Genomic DNA, 24,385 nt, shown 5'->3' on the forward strand with positions numbered 1-24,385 from the left:
AAGGCCCCGGGATTGTGTTCGTATTTTCTACTCGGTACTTCAAGAAGGTGACAGCTCGGATTGCCAAGAAATCGATTGCCACCGTAGCACAGCTCATTTCCCCTTTGTCGCATTTCATCCCATGATATGTCCTGGCTGGCCCGATTCCTTTCGAACCACCAAGTGCCGAGGATGGAGCGATCCTACTACAAGTACTCCTGAAAGGGTTCAGATCTTAATAGTGCAGTTCTGCACGGAGTAACATGAAATATACCCCAAGACCGAAGACTCGGACTGGATCAAAACTATCCCAAGGAACTTCGTCGAGGTACAATTATGCACACTCCGCTTCCCTTTGACCATTACCCCGTACCCAAATATAAGCCCAGAATCCCGCTTGAAAGAAGGACATCCTTAGACAATATGCTAAAAGTGAGAGAAACGAATGAAACTGGATCTTTTGTTGAACAAGAAGCACCAAGTTTCGACAGTATTATCCTCACTTTCCCACACAGTGAAAATGCCGTTAGCAAACCAACCACTCCGAACGAGTTTACTGTTGCTCTCCTATTCAGCAACAATAGCCATATGAATCATACAAACTCGCCTTCTATTTCCATGTGCCCTAGAGAATCTTGAAGATCCCCTACCAAACAGACGTTGGGCTAGTCACCTCAGTGCCAACCAAGCTAGGGCATATATTTTCCACGATGGTTCCTTTGGTGCAACTAGTGAACAATTTATTGAAAAGACATCAAGTACAACGTTCAAAAAGGTGGACAGATCCTTGATATCCAAGGTATTCCATGATGCCCCTGTCACTTGTAGCAGAGGAAGGGTGTCCCCTTAAATCCCAGATTCTCCATCTACATACCCATATAGGCCGAGCACGGACCTTGTATGATGTTCTGATGTATACGGGGGACTGGCTTTAGATTCAAGTTCTAGGTGGGTGATCCCCGACTCTAGGCTCTAAGAACAAATTCCATACTCGAGGGATACTTGTTGATGCCGAACTGGAGCTATTTAATCCCTCCCTGAGTACTTTCTTATGAAACTGATGTTGTATCGATATAATATGAGCTACTTTAGGGAAACTGAGCAGCAATTTGATATTATAGACGTTTGTGGCCACCGATCACCACCACAGCTCGCTCGGAGAAATAATAGCGGCAATCGTGGATTGTTGTCGATGTTTGTTGTTGGCATATATAGTTGACTTACTTCGTAGACCTCACGTTGAAGATATCCACTCCGTCAGCCCCATAGAACTTGATGATATATATACTCCATGTCTCGTGCGCGGATCCATTTGCACTGATTAGCAAGGAAACCTTAACTAGGCAAAGAAGTACTCCGTACATGGACATCTTTCGTATTATGTCAGGTAAGACTGTGGAAGCGCAATAAATAGAACGTGAGGCTGAATGCATAAAGGATCTTACATTTTCTAGGTACATGATATAGTCGAGTCGGCTATTAGTGATCACTGATGGCAATCCGAGTGGCATTAGGCCCTTCTCGCCGACTAGCTGATCATATGGTAGGCCTGGCCCTGCACAGCCATCCAGTTAGATACTCCGTACCCAGCTTTTTCTCTTGTGCTTGGGTGCTACGTGCAACACCGGAGCAAGGATTGTACATCTGGGTACATAGCGCTGAGGGTCACAAGGCTATTTACATGTGGGTAGTCCTTATTGGATAGCTTCCCAAGCTCAAGTTAGACATTGACGACTTCCTCCGATGGATCTTTCCCCATCGGGGTCCAGTCCATTCTGCAAATCGCCCTTACATCCGATCACCCACATCGATCGGCGGCTTCATCTGGAGCAAGGTCCAGATTGAAAAACTCACTCATGAGCTATTGCAGGCTGGTACTTTGTAGTGAACCTTGAATCGAGACCAGGCTTATGATCAGGCAAGTCATGGCTGGTCGTTTCGCTCATTCAGCGTATGCCTATGGCGTTGAGGTCATTGGGAGATGACTGCCCAATCGCAGCCCGGGATGCCCATCGGAACCATGGAGAATTGTAGGATTGACAAAAGAATCCATTAGCACATTGTTTCGGATAAGTCGATTGTGAGTCAAGATTCGAGAAAGTGAACATGAGATCACATCTCTAATTATAAACCCCTTAATGCGGGAGGCTGGGGTGGGGCCGATAGGTGCCCTGCCACTGAGTCTCCAGTCGTTTGGGCCTTGCCGCCTTTTCTTGGTTCTAGGCTCCAGTTTCTTCCTCCAGCACGGAGCACGGAGTACGGAATACTCCTTGGGGAGTGGTTTCTCGAACGTAGTCTGTATCACATGATATAGACACTGTACATGCGATACGAGGATGCACATTGGCATCTCGACTGCACACCCGACAAGTACTCCGTATACTTCATGTGAAATACGGAGTGCTCCGTACATCCTCCGTCCTCCGTCCTCCGTCCTCCGTGCTGGAGGAATGGAAGGGCAAACAACGTGGAGCTCCTTCCGAGGCCCACTGTTGATCTGCGATTGGACCAATGACAGCTCCTGGGCCCCACGGGATCTGGAGGGAAGTAACGAAACAGAGGAGGCTGGCACCTACTTCAAGGTCCGTTTTCACCTTTTTCCTTTTTACCCTTCTCATCTCTTACCTTTGCCGCAATCTCATCCTCATCACATCATAACCCTTAGACATTACTTAAACTATCATATCGGCCCACCATGCGGTTTACTCTTGGTGCGGCTTTGAGCCTGTTGTCGTACACCGCGCTGGTCGCAGCTCAAACTTATACCGATTGCAACCCAACAGAGAAGTGTGAGTGCGGCTTAGAGTCACCGTGGTCGAGAAGTCACTGACAGCCTGTAGCGTGCCCTGCTGATCCTGCGTTCAGCCAATCCGACAAGACATTTGATTTCACAAAGGGTGCATCAGATGCTTTTAAATCGTACGGAGCTGTCACATACGATGACACAAATGGTGCAACCTTCACTATCGACAAACGAGGTGATGGACCGCTGATTCAGTCCGGCTGGTATATTATGTTCGGCCGTGTCGAATTTACGATCAAGGCGGCAGCAGGAACGGGCATCGTGAGCAGTGCAGTGCTGCAATCTGACGACTTGGACGAAATCGACTGGGAGTGGCTGGGCGGAAACAACGCGCAAGTGCAAACCAACTACTTTGGCAAAGGAGACACAACATCTTTCAGCCGCGGAGCCTACCACGAGAATCCTGGAAACCATGATGACTTCCATACCTTTACCATTGACTGGACAAGTAGTCAGATTGTGTGGTCGATTGATGGCAACACTGTTCGTGTGCTCACCCCCGAAACGTCAGACAACCAGTACCCACAGACCCCCATGATGATCAAGGTTGGTGTATGGGCTGGTGGTGACGCCAATAATGCCCAGGGAACCATTGGTGAGTGAAACCACCTTGCACCTAGATCTCATCATGTTCACTAACGTATTCTACTTGTGTAGAATGGGCGGGTGGTCGGACCGACTATAGCCAAGGACCGTTCAAGATGTATATGAAGTCAATGACCGTCACTGATTACTCCACCGGGACTTCGTACAGCTATGGCGACAGAAGCGGCACATGGCAGTCGATCGTTGCGGAAGGAGGCAAGGTCAACGGCAACAAAGGTGCTGAGCCTGTATCAACCCAATCTGCCCCTGAAATCACTGCAACTGTCGACAGTGCTCCAGTTCCATGGAGCGGGACCCATAGAGAGACCTCTTCCTGGGTCACCCCCGATGTCTGGCCCTGGGTAGCTACTGGCTCCCCTGATGCCTCTTCAACGGGATATCAGTACGACTGGGAGTCAGGCTCGGGCCACAACAAGCCACCAATTGGAGGCTCAGTGAGTGAGCATTTACCCGCATCCTTTCTCGGCTTCTTTCTGAAGTTCACCCGCTAATTTCATCTCTTTTTCTTTAGTCTACCTTCCGCTTTATATCAGCAGCATCGCCTTCCTCTTTGGCTGTATTTTCCCATGGTGGCGTTGAGATCTTATCGGGGACCTCATATCGGTTGGCGACTAGCACCGTATCTTCGATCGAGCCCACTACTGCTTCTACTTTGACCAGTACGCTTTCGGAAAAGACCCCGACATTGGCTTCCGTTCATCATGTTGCTTCATCGGTGGGCAGTGCGGACAGCCAGGCAAGAGTCCCTGTAATGGCAGGTGCTCTGTGTGCCCTCTCTGGTGGCATTGTTGCATTGATTTGAAGTGTATGCGTTTGTACTTTTATGGATGGTTTTACGGTCCCCGGCGTTGGTTTATTTTTTATTGGACATGATACATGAGCGATGACTTTTGATGGCTCATGAAACAGCCGCGGGCATTTGGGCGCTTAGAAAGACTTTTTTTATCCTTGTTTATGCTTTCATTCCATACCGATGTTAAATGAAACATCCGGCTGATGACACAAGCGTGTTCTATATACACAAGATTCATTCGTGTATTCAAAGCTTATTCCTCTATTCATAGACTTTTTATTTATCAAAACACACTTGGTGAAGCTTGAATGCAAGTCGCATCAGAGCTCTTCAACATTGAAATCCGAGGATATTCCAGATTTAGGATAAAGCAAAGCACGGATGCAGTTCAATCTTTGCAAGAATTATATGGACGTTCAAAACATGATCTTATGTTGAGAATGGACTAGATTGTAAGGGACAGCACTTCTCAAACAATACCCGGTTACAAAAATAGCAGTAGGTCCGAGGTTGGTACACTCTATCTTGACAGGCTCATGACGTTCGCGCACAAGGGAAGACCAACACACATGGGCTCATATTATGTATGCAGTATCCCACTAGAATCATCCTAGCAAAGTATCTCGTACAAAGAGAAAGAGGAGCAATTTCCAAGAGGATGAGGAGAAAATGCGTATTTGACAGACCTACTTACGGCAATCCCAGATTATGAAAATGCCCACATTAGATAGAACTGCACAAATATCGGAAATTCTCAAAGAGAATTCGGAGGCATCTGGTATCCATGGTTTATTCCTCCGAAGAATGTTCGGGGGCCGGTCAGATAGTCTGCCTAGTATAATAGTCATATAGGATCATCTAGACTTCAAAAATCGAGCTCTCTCTGGTTTCTCCATATCTTCTTTCTCTCATAAACAGTTCAAATCCATTTCACTATCTAATAAGCAACGAGAACACTATGTCTACATACATCCGTCCTTCAGTACTGGCCCTGCCAGAAATCTTGAGTGAAATCTTCACTTGGATTGACATGGACTATTCAGCGCCCCATCGCCAGCGCGATCTACTAAATTGCGCCTTGGTAGATAAGGCGTGGTGCCATGAAGCCCTTCGTATCCTGTGGAGCGACACACGCACGAGCGACACCCTGGAGAGACTCATGATCAAGATCCCCATCAACCGCCGCCAGATTTATGCCAACTTTGTCAAAAGAGCCAGGGTGAGCAGCTATAACTTGCAAGCGGGCCCGGTAGCATTTGGGGTCATGGAAAATGTGATTTTCCCACAGTTACACACCTTGGATCTTCTTCTGGGCCATTGCAACGGCTGCGTACATCGCTTTGTCTATGTTCCAGATTTCAAGATGCCCAGTCTCCGGACCCTTCATATTAGTGGGACTTCTGATATCAATCGGAACGTTTGTATGGACCAGGGTGAATGGGACTATATGGCTTCCCGGATTCTGGTTTGTTTCATCGGTGGTCAATCTCAATCTGGAGAAAAGCTGAACTAACCGTTTGTTTAACATTTTAGGAAGTCTTTCCAAGATTGGTGAATGTGCTAGTTGAAATACCGACCGTTCTCGATATTGAGGGATTCGAGGCCTTTGCTGAGAAACTGCCAAAGCTGCAATCGCTCGCGTTTGAGGAACTTGTCTCTCCATCAGAACTTGAAAATGGGGGGGATACTACAGAAAGGGAGGATACGGATAACGAAGACACTGAGATAGGTAGTGAGGACATTGAGATGGTGGATAGCGATGACATGGGGAGTGACGATATGGATATTGATGGCGAGGATTTTCAGAATGCAGTTAGTAGGCTTTTTGTTCAGGTCAAAGCTCTCAGCTCTTAGCTTTATAGCTTTATGAACCATCATCAATCATGCATCTTGATGTCTTCATCCGTAGCCTCTCACAACAGAGGGACTTGTACAGGGAGTTACCTATACCCCGGTTATAAATGTCTCTGCTATTAATACTCGTTAGCTACGAGCCAATGCGACCAATTAGATTCGAGGATATTCCAAGGTGGTCGATTTCTTGATTATTCAACACGATTCCCGAGGCTTGGCCATCTAATCACTAAATCCTCGCCTCTTTCTCTGCACAAGTCGCATTTGTCATTTACATATATTCGCGATAATTTGACAGGTACAGATAATCTCAAGCAATGGTAGAAGATCAGGCCAAAAGTGGTCGCAAGCGCGGTCGCCCTCGAACTGTGACCGACGATCGAGAGGTGCTAGAGGTGGGTCGTACACCAATGCTTCAGAGTGGCCATGTTGATCGTATTTAATTTCTAGAAACGTCGCAAACAACTCCGTCTTGCACAGCAGGCATATCGCAAACGAAAGGAGACCACGATCAGCAATCTGCAGAATCGCGTACACGAATTAGAAACCGGCATTGAAGATCTCGGCCACTCTTTCCTCTCCCTTAGCGACCTTCTTATAAAAGAGCAACTTGTCTCGCAACATCCCGGTATCGCCTCGGCACTTGAAGCCATAACTCAGAAATGCGCATCTCTTGCAAAGGCTGGAAGTCAGGAACCGACCGAGGCCACCATTGTTCGCGCCACACCAAGCCCTGAAATTGCAGATAATAATACAGTCCCGAAACCAGTTCTGGACAATTCCTATTCAGATAGCTCAACAGACGTCGAAAATATAATTCGATCGGCTGCCACAAGCTGGCCTGCATCTTCAACTCCACCATATCAAGATCAATCCATGCCATTTGGTTGCGTCATGTCATCTCCTGTCCAATTCCCCTATGTCAGCCCGCCATTATCGGACTCCCCATCGACACTAGATTTACTCCCCAGAGATGTAACCCCAGAGAGAAAATGGAATATTGCGCAACGTATAGTCCGGACTTGTTGTCACAACGGATACCGCCTCCTCATCAACAGCCCCGATCATCCGAAACTAGAGGGGGTCTTTGGTCCTATGTTGAGTCTGACGGAACGCAATCGTCTCATATCGGGCTTTTATGCTGTCACGCAGGATAAGATTGGCGATTTAACAGATCTCAAAGCCAATGTGCTTCATATTCTACGGTCCAATATGAGTACATTCTCCCATGAACAACTCCAGATCCCGTCTAGAATTTGGCAAATTGGACTGGAATCTGCCTCTGGTGAATGGATGGATGGGAATGGCGTGCAACAATACCTATGCGATAAGCAAGCCATCTTTGAGAATTATCCTGATTCCTCTGGTCGTCCTGAGTATTCAGTCTCGTCCTCAGTCGACATCACGGCTTTCATCAAATGTGAGTTATCGGCAGCTGGTTACTTTGATCAGAATACTAATGCCATTGAAGTCCTCGCGATGGAAGCCATATGCGTTGGGAATGGGCCGGCATTCCAACGGCAGAACGTGGAAAAAGCACTTCGTCTGGCAACCAAAAGTATCGCCTGGACTTTCGATAATCTGTATGATTTATGAAATAGATTTCCACCTGTAATTGCACAATGAAGCTACTACTACACAGCAGATAGTCCATAATATAAGTTGACCACGATCTCTTAGTCGCACCAGCACTCACTGCCCCAAGCTTTCCACAATGATATCTTGCCCGTCCACACAGGTTCTACATGTATACTAGCCATGTAAGTCTCTGCCTACAAGCTATAAAGCAAGCAATTCTGGTAGAACGTGCTCAGATGTAATCACAAACCAAGCTACACATCTGATGTAGAATCATGGCGAAAGCTCACTGTTAGTATGTATATGCCATGTCAAACCAGCTGTAATGGGCACTAGACCTGCCGAAGCCAGCCATATAGCATACAGCACGACACCGGCTCAAATGACATGCTGATCAATCCATCGATTTGAGGTTCAAACTAGTCAATGACACCAGGCGATGCTGCTTACCAACAGTGAAGAGTAGTCACCGGAGCAGGCTTCATCAATACTCTCAATCTCGTCATTTACTGTCATGGGCGAATAAAGTGTAGGGCTAATTCGACGCCTTTCGGCGACATGTGGATCTGCGGGTAGCATCGCAGGAATCTTCATTGGTTCGGTCTGACTCACCTCATCTTCAGAACTGACCCCTCAAACGGTTTGAAGCAGAGAGAACGCTATCATTGAGTTCAATCGAGTCATCGCGTTTCCTGTATTTGAATCGCGCCTTTATCGTTGCAGTTGCGGCGTTCCGAACTATCCGTTTTCTTCTTGCGCTATTTGCATCCCAAAACCACATCATGGCCTCAACAAGCCAGTTAACGCCCTTCGGCAAGCCGATGCTGAAGCACTGGCTCTTCGATCCAGCTTACAAGAACTTGAACCATGGTTCTTTTGGTGCCCATCCCATTCCGGTGAAAGACGCACAGCGCGCCTTCATGGATCTCGCCGATTCACGGCCCGATCCATACATTCGCCGATACCACGCCGAGTACCTAGATAAAGCTCGTGAAGATGTTGCCAAGATCCTCAACGCCCAGCGAGATGAGTGCGTGTTTGTCAAGAATGCGACTACCGGTGTGGCGACGGTATTGTACAACCTAACCTTCCAACCGGGCGAGGCACTCATCTACTTCGAGCCCGTCTACGGCGCCGTTGAGAGAGGCATCGTTTCGCTACAAGAGCACAGCTCTCTGCAATCCCGGAAAGTGTCTTTCCAGTTTCCGATTTCCGAGGATGAGCTAGAACGCCGGTTCCGCGAGGTCATTCGCAAGACTCGCGAAGAGGGACTGAAAGTCCGGGCCAGTGTCTTCGACGCCATCGTCAGTAACCCGGGTGTGCGGTTCCCATTTGAGCGGATTACCGCGATTTGTCGCGAAGAAGGTATTCTGAGCGTCATTGACGCCGCGCATGGTATCGGCCACATTCATCTCGATATGGAGAAGCTGCAACCTGACTTCTTCGTATCAAACTGTCACAAGTATGACCATCCCCATCATCATCTCCTAGACTCGCATCAATGCGAATACTGTGCGAAATCCAAATCCTAACATGGCTTTAGATGGCTTTACACACCCCGCAGCTGTGCAGTTCTCTACGTCCCCAAGCGTAACCAACATCTCATGCGCACCACAATGCCAACATCCTGGGGTTTCATTCCAGCTCCAGAATCCCCGGATACTGCCCCCTCAGTGCTGAACGATCACAACGCACCCGCAACCAAAACCGCTTTCGAGCAGCTCTTCGAGTTCGTCGCCACCAGCGATGACTCCGCATACATCTGCATCGCAGCAGCGCTGAAATTCCGCGCCGAAGTCTGTGGAGGTGAGGATGCCATTATTGAGTACACACAGCGTGTTGCGAATGAAGGCGCCGACGCCATCGCTGCCATGCTTGGTACCGATGTTATGCAAGAACCCGACCTGAAGCCAGGTCAGGAGAGCCGCATGCGCCAGTGTGCCATGACTACTGTCCGGCTACCCATCGCTGTCGCTACTGCTGGGAGGGAGGCCGAGTCGTTCGAGCATACCCCCTTGGTTGTGTTGTCGGAGGAAGATGCCCTGAAAGCATTCGCCTGGATTCAGACCAAGCTTATGGATGATCACAACACGTTCCTGCCGGTGTTCCGCCATGGCCCGTGGCTGTGGACTCGTCTGAGTGGCCAGACTTACTTGGAGACGAGTGACTTTGAGTCTGCTGGTGTTATTTTGCGTGATCTTTGTGAACGGGTTGCGAAGCAGGAGTTCAAGGCTTGAAGTGGTGTTGTACTGAGGTTTCAGATAGAATTTGACGCTAGAGATAGCTATAAATATGACAGCTTGGACTGGCTTTTTCTTGTTATTCCATCCTTGTCAATCTCATTCCTAGATGACACCGATTGAGGTGGGACCAGTATCTTCACCAGAACACTGGAATATCATAGGGTTTGACATACTGCTCGTACGGGTTCTCGGGAGCCACAAATGCGCCGACAAGACTGGCTGGGTTCTATTATATGCCTTTGACATGATATGCCTGTTACGACGGGGTTCTTTGAATGAGAACGAGTACATATTCTTGGAATGTTCGGATATTTGATCCGGTCGTGGGTGTCTCCTTACTTATGTCTGGCGGTTATTCCTCGATGTTCTAAACGGGTGTCCATCATGATGGTTATCAGCCGAATTCCTTTTACTACTTAGTCACTGCTTCGTTCAATCCTTCACTAGAGAGCGAGAATGGAAATTAGAGAAGATCACGAATGAAACCTTCAGAATGTACTAAAACAGGGTAGCAAAGAGGCTTATAGTATGGACCATTTCTCAGGAATATTTCTTGGGCTAAGGCATTTAGATTCGAAGAGATTTATGTATCGTTGCGAACTGAGAGTTAGCTCATAGTCATGGTTAAAATCAGTACCGTCCACCACCTGTCAGACAGCAATATAAAAAACAACGCTTGTCCTAAACGAATCTACTCGGCCAAATGTCAGCTTCTTTCCAATGCAAAATCACAAATCTGTCGGCAATTATAAAAATGCCGATAGATTGATATTTTCGGAGTTCAGAGAGCCCTTTTCTCCTGATTGCATGATGCTTCCCTCCTGGTGGCATGTTGCATACCCTTGAGGAAAATTTGGATTATGTAGATGTTGGGATGATATTCGCTACGCCATCAAAGATCAACTCTGGGGGTAGTCGCACTTCGTGCACAAGAGTCAATTTATGCCAGTGACTATGGCTGGTAGCCATATGTTTGAGCGAAGGATTGACTGAGCTCATGTATTATTCAACTGAAGAGTCAATCAAACTGTTGAATGAGCTTAGTCTATAGAATCTGCGATTGACTTCAAAGTAGGTATGCTTCCTGCTCGGCTCATGCTTGGCTTGACAAGAGGGTGATCGCATAAATATCTGAATCTTTCCCGAGGCAAATGAAATTCCGGTTGAGAAGGAGGATGTGCAGCGAGACTGATAAAATCTGTAACATCTGCAAGAAGGCTCGAATGCGTCAACTCAGAATAGGCCGGTGAGTCCAAGAGGCAATTTGGCTTCTTTATGTAGAGAAATGGCTTGAGGTGCATAGCCGACATGAGGTAACATTCCTCTCTATTCCACAGCTATGGCTAGCTCGAAGACTTGGGGGAGGTTGCTTCTCTCATTTCATGGCCCATCGTACTAGAGACCAGGGCTATATCCTTCTAGAACCGTGAGTAGGGGGCCGGCCGCGGGTGGGCCATATCTCTTTTGCCCACGATGCACCCCACATCACAGCGGCTGTTGGGTTGTCATCCGGGAAACGTGGGTCGTGTGTGGGTTCATGGATATCCGCTGGCCAGCAGCCCCATGGGTCGTCGCCTGGCGGGACGGGCTCGCGGTGAGCGACGCCAATGACAGAATGTATCCTCCTGGCTAGCCAAGATTTGGGCAGATCTAGCCTGTAAGCTAGATGACCCACGCGTTCTAGAACCTTGACTCGGCCGATGTAGCGCCGACGCGGTTTCCTGGGCAGCAGCGAGTTGGATATTATGTGTTGACCGTCGCCTAGGTGTAGATGAACCATATCACCAATGTCTCCTCCTTCTCTAGCTTGACCTTTTGTCGGAAATTTCGGGTTGTTCGGAGTTTCATCGCAATTCCATCGGGACAAAGGGACCGGGTCCTCAGGTATGGAGCCGGTGATGGACTTGATATCGCAATTGAGAGCCAACTGTTCTGCAAGTTGTTTGTTGGTCACATTGCCTTTGGCTAAGATGTAGCTTAGCTCTTCGGAGCGACCGACACATCTAGGCGGCGGATCCCACTCTACCAGACTCGATTGAGACGAGTGTAGCGAGGGATAGTTTAGTGTAGCCCTTATTCTTAGCTAGGTTGATGTGTGGGAAATTGAGAGCACCGAGGTTTGAGGTTGGATGATGAGGGCAGCAGAATGGCAGGTCAGTCGGGTTGCCCAGAGTCAATGCGAAAGGCAGCAAAGAGCCATGAGAGCGCTCTTTCCCGACTGGAAGTGTTGGGTCGGACCTTCCTTTTCTGAACTAACCACAATGGCCTAACTAAGTACCTCATACACCACATGTACATACATGTACATTATGTATTTAGAACAGATCAGTGTCAGCCATTATTGATCGATCTTGCATATAGATTGGTCTTGCAGACACAATATAATGTTATCATGGCTCTTGAGAACGATTGGTAAAATATGTTGCCTTTCCTACCACAAATCACACCAGGAGCGGGGTGTGCTCCTTTATATACCACCAACCCTCAAGTCCTACTGAATTAATATATTCAAAACGAACCAGCATCACCATGTCTGTCGCACAGGAATTTGAAGCAGCTAATGCCAATTATGTCGCGTCCTTCACCAAGGGTGATCTACAGCTACCCCCACAACGGTGCGTCAATAACGCTCGTGCTGGTTCTAACCCTTACCTCGACCCTAATGCGATTTACCCGATTCTAGAAAGATAGCCGTGGTGGCTTGCATGGATGCGCGTCTTGGTACATATCGTCCCTGTCAGCCCCGATATACGTGATGAGGCTTATACTTCGATGTAGATCCTGCTCGCGCCCTTGGTCTTGAAGAAGGCGACGCCCATGTGATTCGCAATGCTGGCGGTAGGGTCTCCGATGCATTACGCAGCATTATCATCTCACAGCAGCTGCTGGGCACCCGGGAGATCGTTATCGTACACCACGTACGTATCCCCCATGGGCTATTGACAACGAGTTTCGGCTCTAGACTTGAATTGACGAATGTCTGCTTACATTTTGTAGACAAACTGTGGAATGTTAACTTTCACCGACGAAGTCATTCGAGATAAAATTCGCACGGATTTACACCAGAATGCTGACCACATTGCGTTTTTGCCGTTCGGGAATCTTGAGCAGAGTGTCCGAGACGATATCAAGCTGTTGAAGGACAGCCCGCTTGTGTTGGATGTTCCAATTACAGGGTATGTGTATGAAGTTGAGACTGGAAAGATTGTCAAAGTTGGGGATAATGAGTGATTGACTTTGGTGGACTAAACCAAGATGTCAGCGAGTAATCCATGGATGCCATACTATTCAAAGTAATTGATAGGAGGGCCGATGTACGCATGAGGTTAAATTTTGTTCATGTACGAGTTGGCGCGTATGTAGTGATACCACCATATTGGTGGCTTAGAAAGTAGAGACAAAAAAAGAACGCCCTAGGATGCTCCGATAATAAAAGAAATCGTCAATGGCCAATGAATCAAGACCCAGACAAAGAATATACATAGGTGATTAATTTTCAGAAACGAGGATATCCCCCGCGGTGGTCATAACCTTCGTAGGCCACGCCAATAGCAAACAAGTGCTTACCGTCTTCTGGCTCCCTTCAACAACAGGCTACCAACCACACCCGCGACAACGGCCAGGCCACCCACAATGGCAACACCAACCATACCCTCCTTGGCGACTTTATCATCAATGAGCGCGCCAAGGCTGGCAGCTTGGAGGTTTGCGGGCTCCTTCTCGAGGAGCAGATCGTTGTATCGACGGGCTTCGCCGTAGTTTCCAAGCTTGAAATTGCCGAGGGCCAGATAATAGAGGCACTCACGTCGCCGCTCTGGAGCGCCGCGGAAGATTTCTGAAAGCAGGCGAACACCTTCTTGCTGCTCGGAACGGACGTTGGATTTGATCAGACCCTGTACTCAACACCGCCCCCGCATGGGCGGGGATCACCGGTTAGCGCAGGCACCCCGAGTCAAAGCTGGAGGATCTTACCCATGCGTAGTTGAACTTTGTCTGGATTCCAACATAATCGCCCTCTTTCTCGTACTGTGCTCTCAGGACTTGTAATTCGGCGGGTTTCAAGGGACTATGCGGTTGGCAAGTCAGCTCCAACGGTTCGGTAGTGATGATTTTTGAATCATTGCAAATTTTGTTTTCTCATGGAGAACACACCTTTCGGCATCAGCGGCATCTGCAAATCGAGTCAGTCTTCGGGTATCAGGCACCAGTCGGATCAGGCCACCTACATGGAAGGTTGGACATGGCGAAATAGGACGTTGTGGGTTTTCAATAGATAGATATTGACGAGGATAACAGATTTTGTGAATTCGCAGGAGTTTGTCAAGATTCAATAGTCGTGCCTGCGTTGAGTCAAGAGCAAAGCTAAGGCGGACGGAGAAATCACAAGCGCAACGTCACTTTGCGGAGGAGCAACACATGTGGCGGTGCTGTGGCGGTTGCTGCCGCAACAAACCCAAAACAACCGACTTTCCACTTCGACATTTCTAACCACCAAACAGACATCATGTTGCTCGACGAAGACCCCGGAACTGTATGTGTTGCTCTCTTTGCTTGCAATAGTTTGTCCAACGGGCTTACTGACACTCTCAGCTCATCCACCACACAATCGGGAACTTCAACATCCACCCCGATAAACAAGCTGTCACACGCATCAATGACTCGCTCTCCACACTGCAGCAGGCGCGTGACCTGCGCATTCGCGAGGCCGAGTCCTCCCTGCGCAAGCTCTCACGCCATCTGAATTCCCTTTCCACACAGCATGAGGAAGCCGTAGCGGTTCACGATTCGGGTAAACACGCGGAGGAGATTGTGGAATTGGACACCAAGAAGTTTCGCATCGCTAAGGCTGCATCGGAACTCGAGATTGAGAGTGAGCGTCTGGAAAGTGAGCTGGAAATGCTCAAAGAGCGACTGGTCGACCTAGAGTCTCAAGGCCTCGAGGGTGACGAAACGACACGGCGAGAGCGCGAGGCCGATGATGCGACAATGTGCGTGCCTATCTCCCAGTCTGTGATGAAGTTTCTGCTAACCTCCATCTAGCCTACGACTCAAGATCTTCCGCTCTCTCGGTGTTGATATCGAGCCCGATGAGGCGGGTAACTTCAACCGCGCGGTCATTCGTAACAGCCGCAAGGGTGATGTTCATGTCGTCAATATCGATCCGAAATTCTCCCGCTTCTTCTACGCAAATTACTTCTGGTCGACGATGCAAGGATGATCATGAAAACGGAAAATTATGTGGGTGTTGGTACTCCGGCGTTTTATTTTGGAGGCTGAAAGTTGCGTCTTGCAATTGTTGGTGTTTTTATACCCTTGGATTATTTTCTTATGAATTGTACAATTCTTCTTTATACATCTCGGCTAGACGGCCGTTTGAATATATCATGGTTCAAAGTAGTGAGGTGTTCACTCGGACGCCAGTTGCTGTTGCAGTCGCTCTTTGAAGGCTTCAAGAACTTTCGTCCGGTCAGCATCCGATATCGTTCTATTGACCAGTTCAGCAGAGAGATCATTCGGGAGAACGCTTTCTGCAGTATCAAGTAGCTCGCCCTTCTGACTTTCCGTCAAATCCATGCCCCAGGATGCGACCCATTGCTCCTTGAAGCCATTGAGATTGTGCTCCACCTGGTCCATATCAGGGATATCAGAACCATCCCAGGTCAGCACAAATTCCTTTGTGACTGCGCCTGACTCGGCGCCTTCCTTTGTGGGCTTAAATCGCGCTTCGACGCCTAAAGGCCCGATTCCAAGTTCTTCAGCCCGAGCGTTCCAAAGCGCCTGTTTCAGGGTTCCATCGCGCTCAATCATCATCCAGAATAATGGATATGTGCTCCGAGCCAGTGTATCACGAACACCTTTAGTTGCCTCGCGTGGGCTCACTAGCACACCTACTGTCTGGTTCGTGCGCCACCCGACAGGTGCCTGGCGGAAGGTTCCCTCTAGCTCGCGGACAATATTAGGACCGACTTTAGCCTTAAGAGATTTGCATTGCACCAATACACGGAGCGCGCGCTCTCGTTCCCGTTCTGGGAGGTGCCAAGTGCCAACGAGGTCGATGCCGGCGTCGTCGCGGCCGCCGATGCGGTCAAGGCTGAGCGCAAAACGACGTAGGGTTTCCAAGACGGTATACTCGTAGTGTGTACCGACGTGCACAGTACTTTTCACTGGGAGAGAAGTACGATCCGCATAGGAGAGAAACGTCGCCAGGTCATTGTGGTGTTGTGAAGGTGGAGCTGGGGCTGAGGGTAGTTTGAAGAGCCGGCGGGTGAACGGTGTCAGCTCATGATGAACCCGGGAGCTAGAAAAGCTGCGACGGGTATTCTTAAGTCTCAAGGGAGAATGTCCGGCAGCAAGGCCATGGCGTAGTTGCAAGAGGCGCATTGAGTGGTGTGAGGAAGAAAAGCACGTCTCACCGCATTGGAGCTTCTCTCCGCATTTGCTCCGCTTCCTTCGCTCGACATTTTGATTTCTTTTGACTCTGCAAAACACTCTAGGCCTACTTCACTGTATCCTCGGGTTGCTACTATGGCCGACATTCTCACGCAGCTCCAGACCTGTCTGGATCAGGTAAATTCCCCTCCGCCGCACCTCCATTCAAATTCCGGCTCACCATACGAACCAAACAGCTCGCAACCCAATTCTACGCAACACTTGGCTACCTCACCACATACCACGATAATGCTCCAACAGTACCACCCCCCAATGTTCCTGACGCAGCCCCGGCCCTGGCCAAGATGACCAAGAACTCGTCATCGCCGCCAGTCCCAGCAGCCATCGCAAACAAAGTGGGGGGCGCAGCCGCAGTCGCAGGAAATGCATCACCCCCGCTTGCGCCTCCTCAACAGCCCGGAGCTGCGCCAGGGAATCCAGCTACAGGCGACGACCCAAATCTTCCTCCCGCGCCGGACTCGCCTCGTACATTCGCAAGCCGGCAGCGAGAGCTTGCGCGCGATCTGATTATCAAGGAACAGCAGATTGAATACCTCATTTCTGTACTTCCTGGAATTGGCGCTTCCGAAGCGGAGCAAGAGGCTAGAATCCGGGAGCTGGAAAAGGAGCTTCGAGCCGTGGAGAAGGAACGTGCTGCGAAGGTGCGTGATTTGAAGAAGCTGAGGACTCGACTAGAGAGTGTTCTCGGTGCTGTGGCTGTGGGTATTCATGGGGATGGGTTTGGTCAAAAGTGATTTTGTATGTGCACAGGATGAACATGCTATATCTGCACTCTGGGAGTTATATGGAACCAATATGGGAATGGCGCTGGTTCTCGTTTTTTCTTGCTTCTTTTTCTCGGCGCTATGTGGTGGATATGTTTTTTTTTTTTCTTTTTTTTGTCCCCATCAATTGCACAGGCACTTTGAATACATCTCATGAACAGTCAACAATGATACAATTTCAGTTCCCGCGACGAAGACCTGCATCGGCTATCGGATTCGAAATTTGCTTGTCTTGCATAATACCAGTCTCATCTGATACCTATGTCTTCAATTTACCTAGTTATAGATGTGAACGGTCGTCCTTTTGATCTGAAGGCTTCCATTCTTTTGCTCATGATATCTGCAAGCTCAACTCGATAACCCAATGATCCCAGTTTTCAATGCCTCGATTTAGGGCGTGTATTGGCATCAGAGAACGAGGCATCATTGTCCGGACTCCAAACTAAAACTAATCAACCCCCCCAGAAAGAAATAGAACACCAGTAAAGTGAGATGGGTCAAGATATACTTACAGCCGATATATTTCAACTCACCCCAGCTCATCCTAAAGATGTGCCGTTATGGGAATCATTGCTGCTATCACCATACGTGGGGATGCATGGTCGGAGGTAATGTGCAGGAGGATCTATATCAATGAGAGCTGGCGAGAGAGATTCGAAAATTTGGATTAAACTCCCTTCAATGGCCAGGGATTGTATGTTGGGTCTTGTTTGCATGTTCTGCATCCGAGTGCCATTCACACTATCAATAGCCTTGGATATACTCCGTGGCAACCACTAGAAAGAAGGCCGAAAAGATCACAAAACATCTTATGGGAGCAAATTATATTTTTAGGACGAAATTGACCTTGAGAACTTGAACCTTTTCCGCGGTACTTGAGGCTTCTTCAAGTAGATGTACTTTACATGAACTTTTGACCTATGGTGCTACGCTGTTTTATTGTCGGGTGTGAATTTACTCCATGAGGTCAAGCATTTGCCATACTCTTCCTCCGAACTGAGTAATACATAACTCTCCGGCAATCCATTGCTTGTACTCTTTCAACTAATAGTCGGAAAGACGGATGGCTCATTGTGTCCGGAGGTGATATGCTCGACAAAGTGCTGGATGGCTTCATACGGAAGACTTGATCTATCTACTGCTCATTACGAGCAAGCTGTTTAGCGTCCATGAGGATCTCAACTTGTCGATTGTTGAGTAAATAACGTATTTGATGCCATAAAACCTTCCATCGGACATAGAATCTCATTTCAATAAACATTAGATGTGTATATATAGCTTGCCACTAGAACATGATTAACAAAACGTTTTGCCAGATGACCATATTCCACCTGCGTCTTCATTCTATTTAGAACAATCCAATATGCGCAGAATCTAATGCATCGGCAAATATGTGGAAGCAGATGCATGGCACACCAAGACCAAAGGAAAAAAAGCAGCTCTATGGAAACAGCAAGGAAATTCGCGAATAGTAGTGCTCTCATCCTGGGCTGTAGACAGCAGCAACGAAAATAGAATAAAAACAACTCCCGGTATAAGATCTCATAAGAGGGATTAAATATGTAATGATAAAATAATAACGCCTTCTCATTTTCCGGGTATCATGAAACGAAACCAGCCAGCCGTCGGGATTGGGGCAAAACATAAAAAAAGGAGTGGCAACGAAAATAAAAAGCGACGTATGTTGTAGGGACAGATGGGCATAAATAGCTCAAAAGATGAAAGATTAACAGACCTCATTTGAAGAGGCTGCGGTATTCACGCATGCGAGCCTCATCAGTCTCCCGCTTGTTCTGCTTTCCGCGGTTCAAGCTCGTGTCTGCCATCTCTTGCTTCTTCTTGGCGAGTTCCATGATCTTCTCCTCAATGCTGTTCTTCATGATAAATTGGAAGACTTGCACGTCGCGAGTTTGACCAAGGCGATGGACACGGTCGATTGCCTGAGCAACGGCAGCTGGGTTATACTGGGGCTCCATGATGAAGACCCGCGAGGCAGAGGTAAGATTGAGACCCACACCACCAGCACCAATGGTTGCCAGCAAGACTGTGATATTATCGTTTTTGGCAAATTCCTCGAGTGCCTTTGTGCGTGCTGCGAGGGTCATGGTTCCATCAAGTCGGGTGAACCCGTCAAGTCCGTTGCTATGCAAGGCGATCTCGATGAGATCCAGGTGCGAGGTCCATGCAGAGAATACAATACTCTTGATAGGCGATTGGCCGACGAGCCTTTTGCTGTCCTCGACACTTTGCTTGAGGTAATCGATGAGCGCAATAGTTTTAGTGTGAGGCCCTTCGTACTCGCCGAGATTCTTGCCGAGTCTCCGGGTTTGTCGATCACGTTCCATTTGAGCCTCGTATTCCTCGAAGCCAGCAGGGGTGATTGTGGAGTATTTCGGAGGATTCCAGCCTTCGCATCTAGGGCACCGGGTCTGGGTCTCAAAACCAGAATCATAAGCGTGTTTCCAGCCAGAAAAGCAATCGGGGCAGAACACATCGTGACATGGCAGGAAGATGGCCATTGGAGAGTCGCGATGATTAGCTCCCATTGTATTTGTCTGTTCACCAAGTACTCGATTGCAGTTGCCGCAGCGGGGAACGGAGTTTTGCTGCATGAGGCTGAAGAGTTCATATGCCTTCTTGTCTATGACTGCGGGGGTTTCGTCTGGTTCACTGTCCTCCAAGTCAATTGCGTCGTGGGCGGATAATCCCTTGATTCTCTCCCGATCTGTGATATCGAGCAGCTCTTTTCCATGAGCACTGACTTGGCGGAGGATCATCATGGCTTTCAAAACATGGTGATACATCCGACCGCTTATCTTGCGTTTGTCCTCACCTGCAATGACATTCATCATCACGTGCGATTCCGCACGGAAGAAGTCATGCACTTGCTGTTCTTGATCGCTGAACGGGAGTGTGACGATGTTGTCTTCTCTGGGCGGCAGATTGATTTTGTCCTTGACTCTACGTAAGGTGAATGAATCTACCAGAACTCGCAATCTGGTAAGTGCATTCGGGTCCCCATTTTTGACCGGGTTGTACACATGTTGGGAAAATTGAGCTCGTTGATCGTAAGGGGTAATGCGCAAAAACCTGGTCACGGACAGAAGATCTTCCATGCGGTTTTGAATTGGGGTTCCAGTGACTGACCACCGACGCTCGGAGTGAAGACCAAGGATCGCCTTGGTCTGTGCTGCATTTTGTTCTCTGATGACATGGGCTTCGTCGAGAACAATCCGGAACATATTCATTCTTGTCAAAGGGCTGAGCTTGCCGCTTTTGGCGCCACGCCCCGAGATCTCGCTAAGGATGGTGCTGTATGTAGTGATAATGATATCATACTCCGAAAGTTCCATGAAATCAGTTGTGCGGTTTGGGCCGTGGAAGACATAGTAGGTCATGGAGCGTGGCTTGAGATGATCTTTGATTTGCGTAACCCAGTTGCTCACTGCACTTAACGGGACAACCAAAAGAGTTGTCCGCGTGTTGCGGATTCCTGGAATTTGGCGAACGAGAATAGGATTAGGAGCCATCTCCGTCCACTCACCAGCTAATTTGAGTGATGCTGTGATCAGCGAAAGAATACTCAAAGTCTTGCCAAGGCCCATCATGTCAGCCAACAGGCCTCCTAGGGCTTCCTCGGGCTTGTGCTCTTGAATAAGGCCACTGATGATTTCACGGTACTGTATCTTGCCACTAGGCGTACGAACCATGCGCCATAAGGAATTGTTGTCTTTTTCTTTCCATCCAAATTTGCGAGGCTTTTCTTTCTCTGTCATGAACCACAATGCTTGCTTTTGATGATGAAGCAATGGTGTGGTTATGTGACTAGACGGCTCCATCGTCGGAATGTTCACATTGGCGAGCTGGTCGAACATTTTCATGACTGCATCATTGGCCTCCTCGGCAGTGCGCGATTCGTATCGGATGCTTGGTCCAGGCTGAGGACGCTCTAAATCAGCGGCAAGTTGGCGGCGGCGCTCTGCGTGTGGGTTGAATACAGTCACCCCTTTGTCCACGAAATTTGGAGTTCCGAGCCAGATATTGCGATGAGCCAAAAAGTTGCCGACACCTTCTCCATGCTTTCGTTGGCCATAGAGATTGAGACTTGCACGCCATATGCCTGAGGTGGGGCCCCAAATTACTTCATTCGGTGCCGCCTTTCGGGTATCCAACACGCCTGTCACTTCCATGGTGGCTATTCCAGAGTCTAGGAGTGGACAGAGAGCTCGTGCCGTTTTAGGGTCAACTGTACCGAAAACTCGGCCATGAGGGTCTGCAACATCAATTCGGAAATTTCCTTCGACTCGCTGGCGTTGCAGATCTAATTTAATAGATGGCCAATTGTGAGAGAAGTCGTTGGACACACAGGCTCCTGGTTTGGGGACCGTATGGGCAATGATCATTGCATCATCAACTTTGCCAAAGCAGACACGCTGGGCGCCGAGATCTGTGGAACCAGTGCATAGCACCTCATCATCTTCCTTGGGTGTATGGCCGATATCTTGAGAGATGTCAGCTTAATTGAAAGAAATCGGAGGAATCCTGGGGTAAAATGTGATAATATCATACCTGCTGTTAGATCAATAACGGCGGATGCAGTAGCAATCGATGTTGCCTTTCCACCCTCTTCCTTGACCCTATTGCAAAGTCCGCTGTCTTCAGGAATCGGGGCCGTTGCAGTAGAAGTCGGGGTTGTTTTTCCATCTTCCGCTTTCATCCACTTCCCCAGTCCGCTATCTCCAGAAATTGAGATCGATGCTTTGGGTGTGTTGGATTTCTGTTCAAAATCATGCTCGGTTTTTACTTTCTTTGTCAGTTGGTGCTTCCGCGCTTCGACATCGTAGACGTTTTCGATCAAATTGGGACGATGAACGTTGTCTTTATCATCATCACTGATCTCGCAGAAACTTCGTTTGGTATCGCTTTCATCGCTTTCGTCATGAATGGTGGTGAATTGCACATTGGGCCCTGAATTCAGAGCTGGAGTGGAGGTTTCCGGTGACACATTTGGCGACGCGCGAAGATGTGGTTGGTGAAGACGTGAAATGGTTACAGTGCCTGCGGGAGCCATGGGTGGGGCAGGGGATGAACCATTTACTCGATGTTTTCCTGTACCTTCTGAAAGTGAGCCTGGGAAATCCGGGGAACCGAGAGCCATGGGGTCTGGCTGGGGAGATGTAATAGTAGAAGCTTCATTGGGGGAAGAAAAGCAAGATAGGCCAATTGGATGCAAATCACAAGGGGCAGAAGACTCAGCTGGGGCAACAATCTCTCCACTTTTGATGGAATTATCTATCTGAGTGGCAGAAGAGACACAAGACACATCTGGATCAACCATATCCGCAGACATAGGCCGATTGTCCATCTCTGTATTAAGATGGATAGCCCCAGCCGAGTCAAGAAGTTCTTCGCGATCCATTGCATTGGCCTGGGATGATGCAGAAGAATCGCTAGAACAAGGAACAGGGAAAACAGGGGAAGCAGTTTCTGAAAAAGTCCAAGTCCTTGGTTCACCGGGGCATGACACGCAAGGCATTGCGACAGGGTCCATGGGAAGCAAATCACACGCGGGGGATAGAGAAGCGGGAGAATTACCAGTGCTTTGAGCTCGTCTTTTGGATCCCTTGGGATCCAAGAACAATGCAGCTTGGGAGGCCATGCTGTCTGAATTGCTGTGAGGGATTCGGTATAAACTGTCGTCGGGTTCACGGTGGCGAGGTGCTGTGAAAGCAAAGTGATGGAAATCAGTTTATGAGAGACGCAACCGCGCTAAATTGTTGTTTCACTTGTTGTGGAGCGGGTACACAGATCGGGTTGCGCAATACTGGTAAGTTATGTGATCAAGGTCAAGTTTCAGTAGTATTCGCAGTGGTGTCAGGTAGTTTGGGATGAGAGACAAGCGACTGCGATTTGGGATTGATATTCTGCCTGACTTGTTGCAAGTTTTACTTGTGATAGCAAATCAATCAAATACGAGCTTCTCAAGCTTTGATGTTGTGTGAAAAAAAGGCTAGCCTTGAAGCAAAGTGGTCGCGCAAAGGGTCTGGCCAACGAAAGAAGCGTCTTCCAGACGCGGAAATCGCGAAATCTCCGGCGGCATTGAAAGTGAGAGACACGCAAGAAACTCTTGGGCAATGCTAGTTGCACTGCGGTCTCAATGTTTGCCTTATATACCCAGGTATCCTAGAAGGTATCACGTCGATTTCTTGGTCGCAATCCAGGCGGTGCCTCGTCGTTTGCCTCGCCGAGGGATATTGTGAGTAGGGCCGAGTCGTAGATAGCGCTTTATGAATCGAAGAAGATTCTGTATCGCGAGTATTCTCGTTGTTCGCGTGACTTGTCTTGAGTCAAGGTCGGCCTGTGTTGGCAACTCGAAACTAGAAACTCGAAATGACGAAGTGATTCCCAGAAGTCGGTGCCTCGGAGAAACCCGCCGATAAGAGCTTATCAGTCCACGCGCTTGAAGGTGCAAACGAACGTGATGAGATGAATTAGAAGGATGCAGGCTCAGAAAGAACAGGAGAATTAACGAGTGAATCCCTTAGGCAGCCTCGCTCATGCAAGACAAACCTTGGAAGTAGGTGTGGCCAGACGCGTGACTCGACTATGTCCCCGCGCCGACCCCGGTCATTTTCTATAGTGGATCTCGTTATTAGACCTCATGTTCGCAGTACCTTTTGCTAAACTCCGTACAGTGTTTCATACTCTTTGAATCTGTATGGATGGTGGTCCATACAACGGCCAAATTGCCGAGGCCATGAAAATATCCCGTGTTTGCTGGCGCTTAAATGGCTTAGGCATAGAAAATGTTTGTCTCACGATACAATATCAATTGCACAGTCAAGTGGCAGCTTTGCTTTACGTATTGAAGAATACCCCTGGCCATGAAGCACTAGACATGGGCTATAAGTCGATTGGATGACTTGCTCACCACCCTAGGTTTAGTCTGAATCAGAATCTATGTCTTGTGACATGTCGATCACATGTGACTGCACACTGTCGCAGTTGATTCATTGTACGGAGTAGTGATCGAGGACATAGACAATGAAGGTATCATAGAATTAGGTCTCATCAATATGCTACATGAGGCAGATCGCTAAATAAATGCGCCACAGCCCAAGGCAACCTCAACAACCAGAGAAGGTCTATATACAACAACACGGAATTCCCCCAAGTCATGAGCATGTCCAGCAAAGGACTCGTGTGAAATGTCACACAAAAAAAGGCACAGGGAAAATTTGAAACGGGAATTGAGAACAGTTGCCCATACGAATGGGAGCTCAACATATATCCCGGCAAAAAAAACACTGTCACA

The 24,385-nt window shown here is 48.4% G+C and overlaps 10 protein-coding genes across 10 annotated transcripts; 7 read left to right on the forward strand and 3 right to left on the reverse strand.

Annotated features, from left to right (window-relative positions):
• Positions 1-2,674: 2,674 nt before the first annotated feature.
• Positions 2,675-3,879, forward strand: N7457_008269 (glycoside hydrolase family 16 protein; the record flags this gene model as incomplete). The annotated part of the gene is made up of 3 exons (XM_057179312.1): positions 2,675-2,768; positions 2,820-3,377; positions 3,440-3,879. The coding sequence occupies 3 exons, from the start codon at positions 2,675-2,677 to the stop codon at positions 3,877-3,879; spliced, it is 1,092 nt and encodes a 363-aa protein (XP_057027698.1).
• Positions 3,880-5,139: 1,260 nt separating this feature from the next.
• N7457_008270 (uncharacterized protein) lies at positions 5,140-6,035 on the forward strand (the record flags this gene model as incomplete). The annotated part of the gene is made up of 2 exons (XM_057179313.1): positions 5,140-5,646; positions 5,715-6,035. The coding sequence occupies 2 exons, from the start codon at positions 5,140-5,142 to the stop codon at positions 6,033-6,035; spliced, it is 828 nt and encodes a 275-aa protein (XP_057027699.1).
• A 317-nt stretch (positions 6,036-6,352) lies between these two features.
• N7457_008271 (bZIP transcription factor) lies at positions 6,353-7,631 on the forward strand (the record flags this gene model as incomplete). Its single annotated transcript, XM_057179314.1, has 2 exons — positions 6,353-6,430; positions 6,486-7,631. 2 exons carry the CDS (start codon positions 6,353-6,355, stop codon positions 7,629-7,631), a joined length of 1,224 nt encoding a protein of 407 aa, XP_057027700.1.
• Positions 7,632-8,395: 764 nt separating this feature from the next.
• N7457_008272 (putative aminotransferase family protein (LolT)) lies at positions 8,396-9,850 on the forward strand (the record flags this gene model as incomplete). The annotated part of the gene is made up of 2 exons (XM_057179315.1): positions 8,396-9,075; positions 9,157-9,850. 2 exons carry the CDS (start codon positions 8,396-8,398, stop codon positions 9,848-9,850), a joined length of 1,374 nt encoding a protein of 457 aa, XP_057027701.1.
• A 2,535-nt stretch (positions 9,851-12,385) lies between these two features.
• N7457_008273 (beta-class carbonic anhydrase) lies at positions 12,386-13,087 on the forward strand (the record flags this gene model as incomplete). Its single annotated transcript, XM_057179316.1, has 3 exons — positions 12,386-12,446; positions 12,635-12,774; positions 12,854-13,087. The coding sequence occupies 3 exons, from the start codon at positions 12,386-12,388 to the stop codon at positions 13,085-13,087; spliced, it is 435 nt and encodes a 144-aa protein (XP_057027702.1).
• A 332-nt stretch (positions 13,088-13,419) lies between these two features.
• Positions 13,420-14,098, reverse strand: N7457_008274 (mitochondrial fission 1 protein; the record flags this gene model as incomplete). Its single annotated transcript, XM_057179317.1, has 4 exons — positions 13,420-13,749; positions 13,829-13,922; positions 14,009-14,027; positions 14,083-14,098. 4 exons carry the CDS (start codon positions 14,096-14,098, stop codon positions 13,420-13,422), a joined length of 459 nt encoding a protein of 152 aa, XP_057027703.1.
• A 262-nt stretch (positions 14,099-14,360) lies between these two features.
• N7457_008275 (kinetochore Spc24 family protein) lies at positions 14,361-15,074 on the forward strand (the record flags this gene model as incomplete). Its single annotated transcript, XM_057179318.1, has 3 exons — positions 14,361-14,387; positions 14,447-14,844; positions 14,897-15,074. The coding sequence occupies 3 exons, from the start codon at positions 14,361-14,363 to the stop codon at positions 15,072-15,074; spliced, it is 603 nt and encodes a 200-aa protein (XP_057027704.1).
• Positions 15,075-15,262: 188 nt separating this feature from the next.
• On the reverse strand, positions 15,263-16,237 carry N7457_008276 (uncharacterized protein; the record flags this gene model as incomplete). The annotated part of the gene is made up of 1 exon (XM_057179319.1): positions 15,263-16,237. The coding sequence occupies one exon, from the start codon at positions 16,235-16,237 to the stop codon at positions 15,263-15,265; it is 975 nt and encodes a 324-aa protein (XP_057027705.1).
• A 144-nt stretch (positions 16,238-16,381) lies between these two features.
• Positions 16,382-17,040, forward strand: N7457_008277 (med21 domain-containing protein; the record flags this gene model as incomplete). Its single annotated transcript, XM_057179320.1, has 2 exons — positions 16,382-16,423; positions 16,483-17,040. The coding sequence occupies 2 exons, from the start codon at positions 16,382-16,384 to the stop codon at positions 17,038-17,040; spliced, it is 600 nt and encodes a 199-aa protein (XP_057027706.1).
• A 1,766-nt stretch (positions 17,041-18,806) lies between these two features.
• N7457_008278 (DEAD/DEAH box helicase) lies at positions 18,807-22,729 on the reverse strand (the record flags this gene model as incomplete). Its single annotated transcript, XM_057179321.1, has 2 exons — positions 18,807-21,571; positions 21,640-22,729. 2 exons carry the CDS (start codon positions 22,727-22,729, stop codon positions 18,807-18,809), a joined length of 3,855 nt encoding a protein of 1,284 aa, XP_057027707.1.
• Positions 22,730-24,385: the final 1,656 nt, after the last annotated feature.

This window comes from Penicillium paradoxum (genome assembly GCF_028828445.1).
Source record: "Penicillium paradoxum strain IBT 22861 chromosome Unknown utg000007l_segment0_segment0, whole genome shotgun sequence".
Lineage (NCBI taxonomy): Eukaryota > Fungi > Ascomycota > Eurotiomycetes > Eurotiales > Aspergillaceae > Penicillium > Penicillium paradoxum.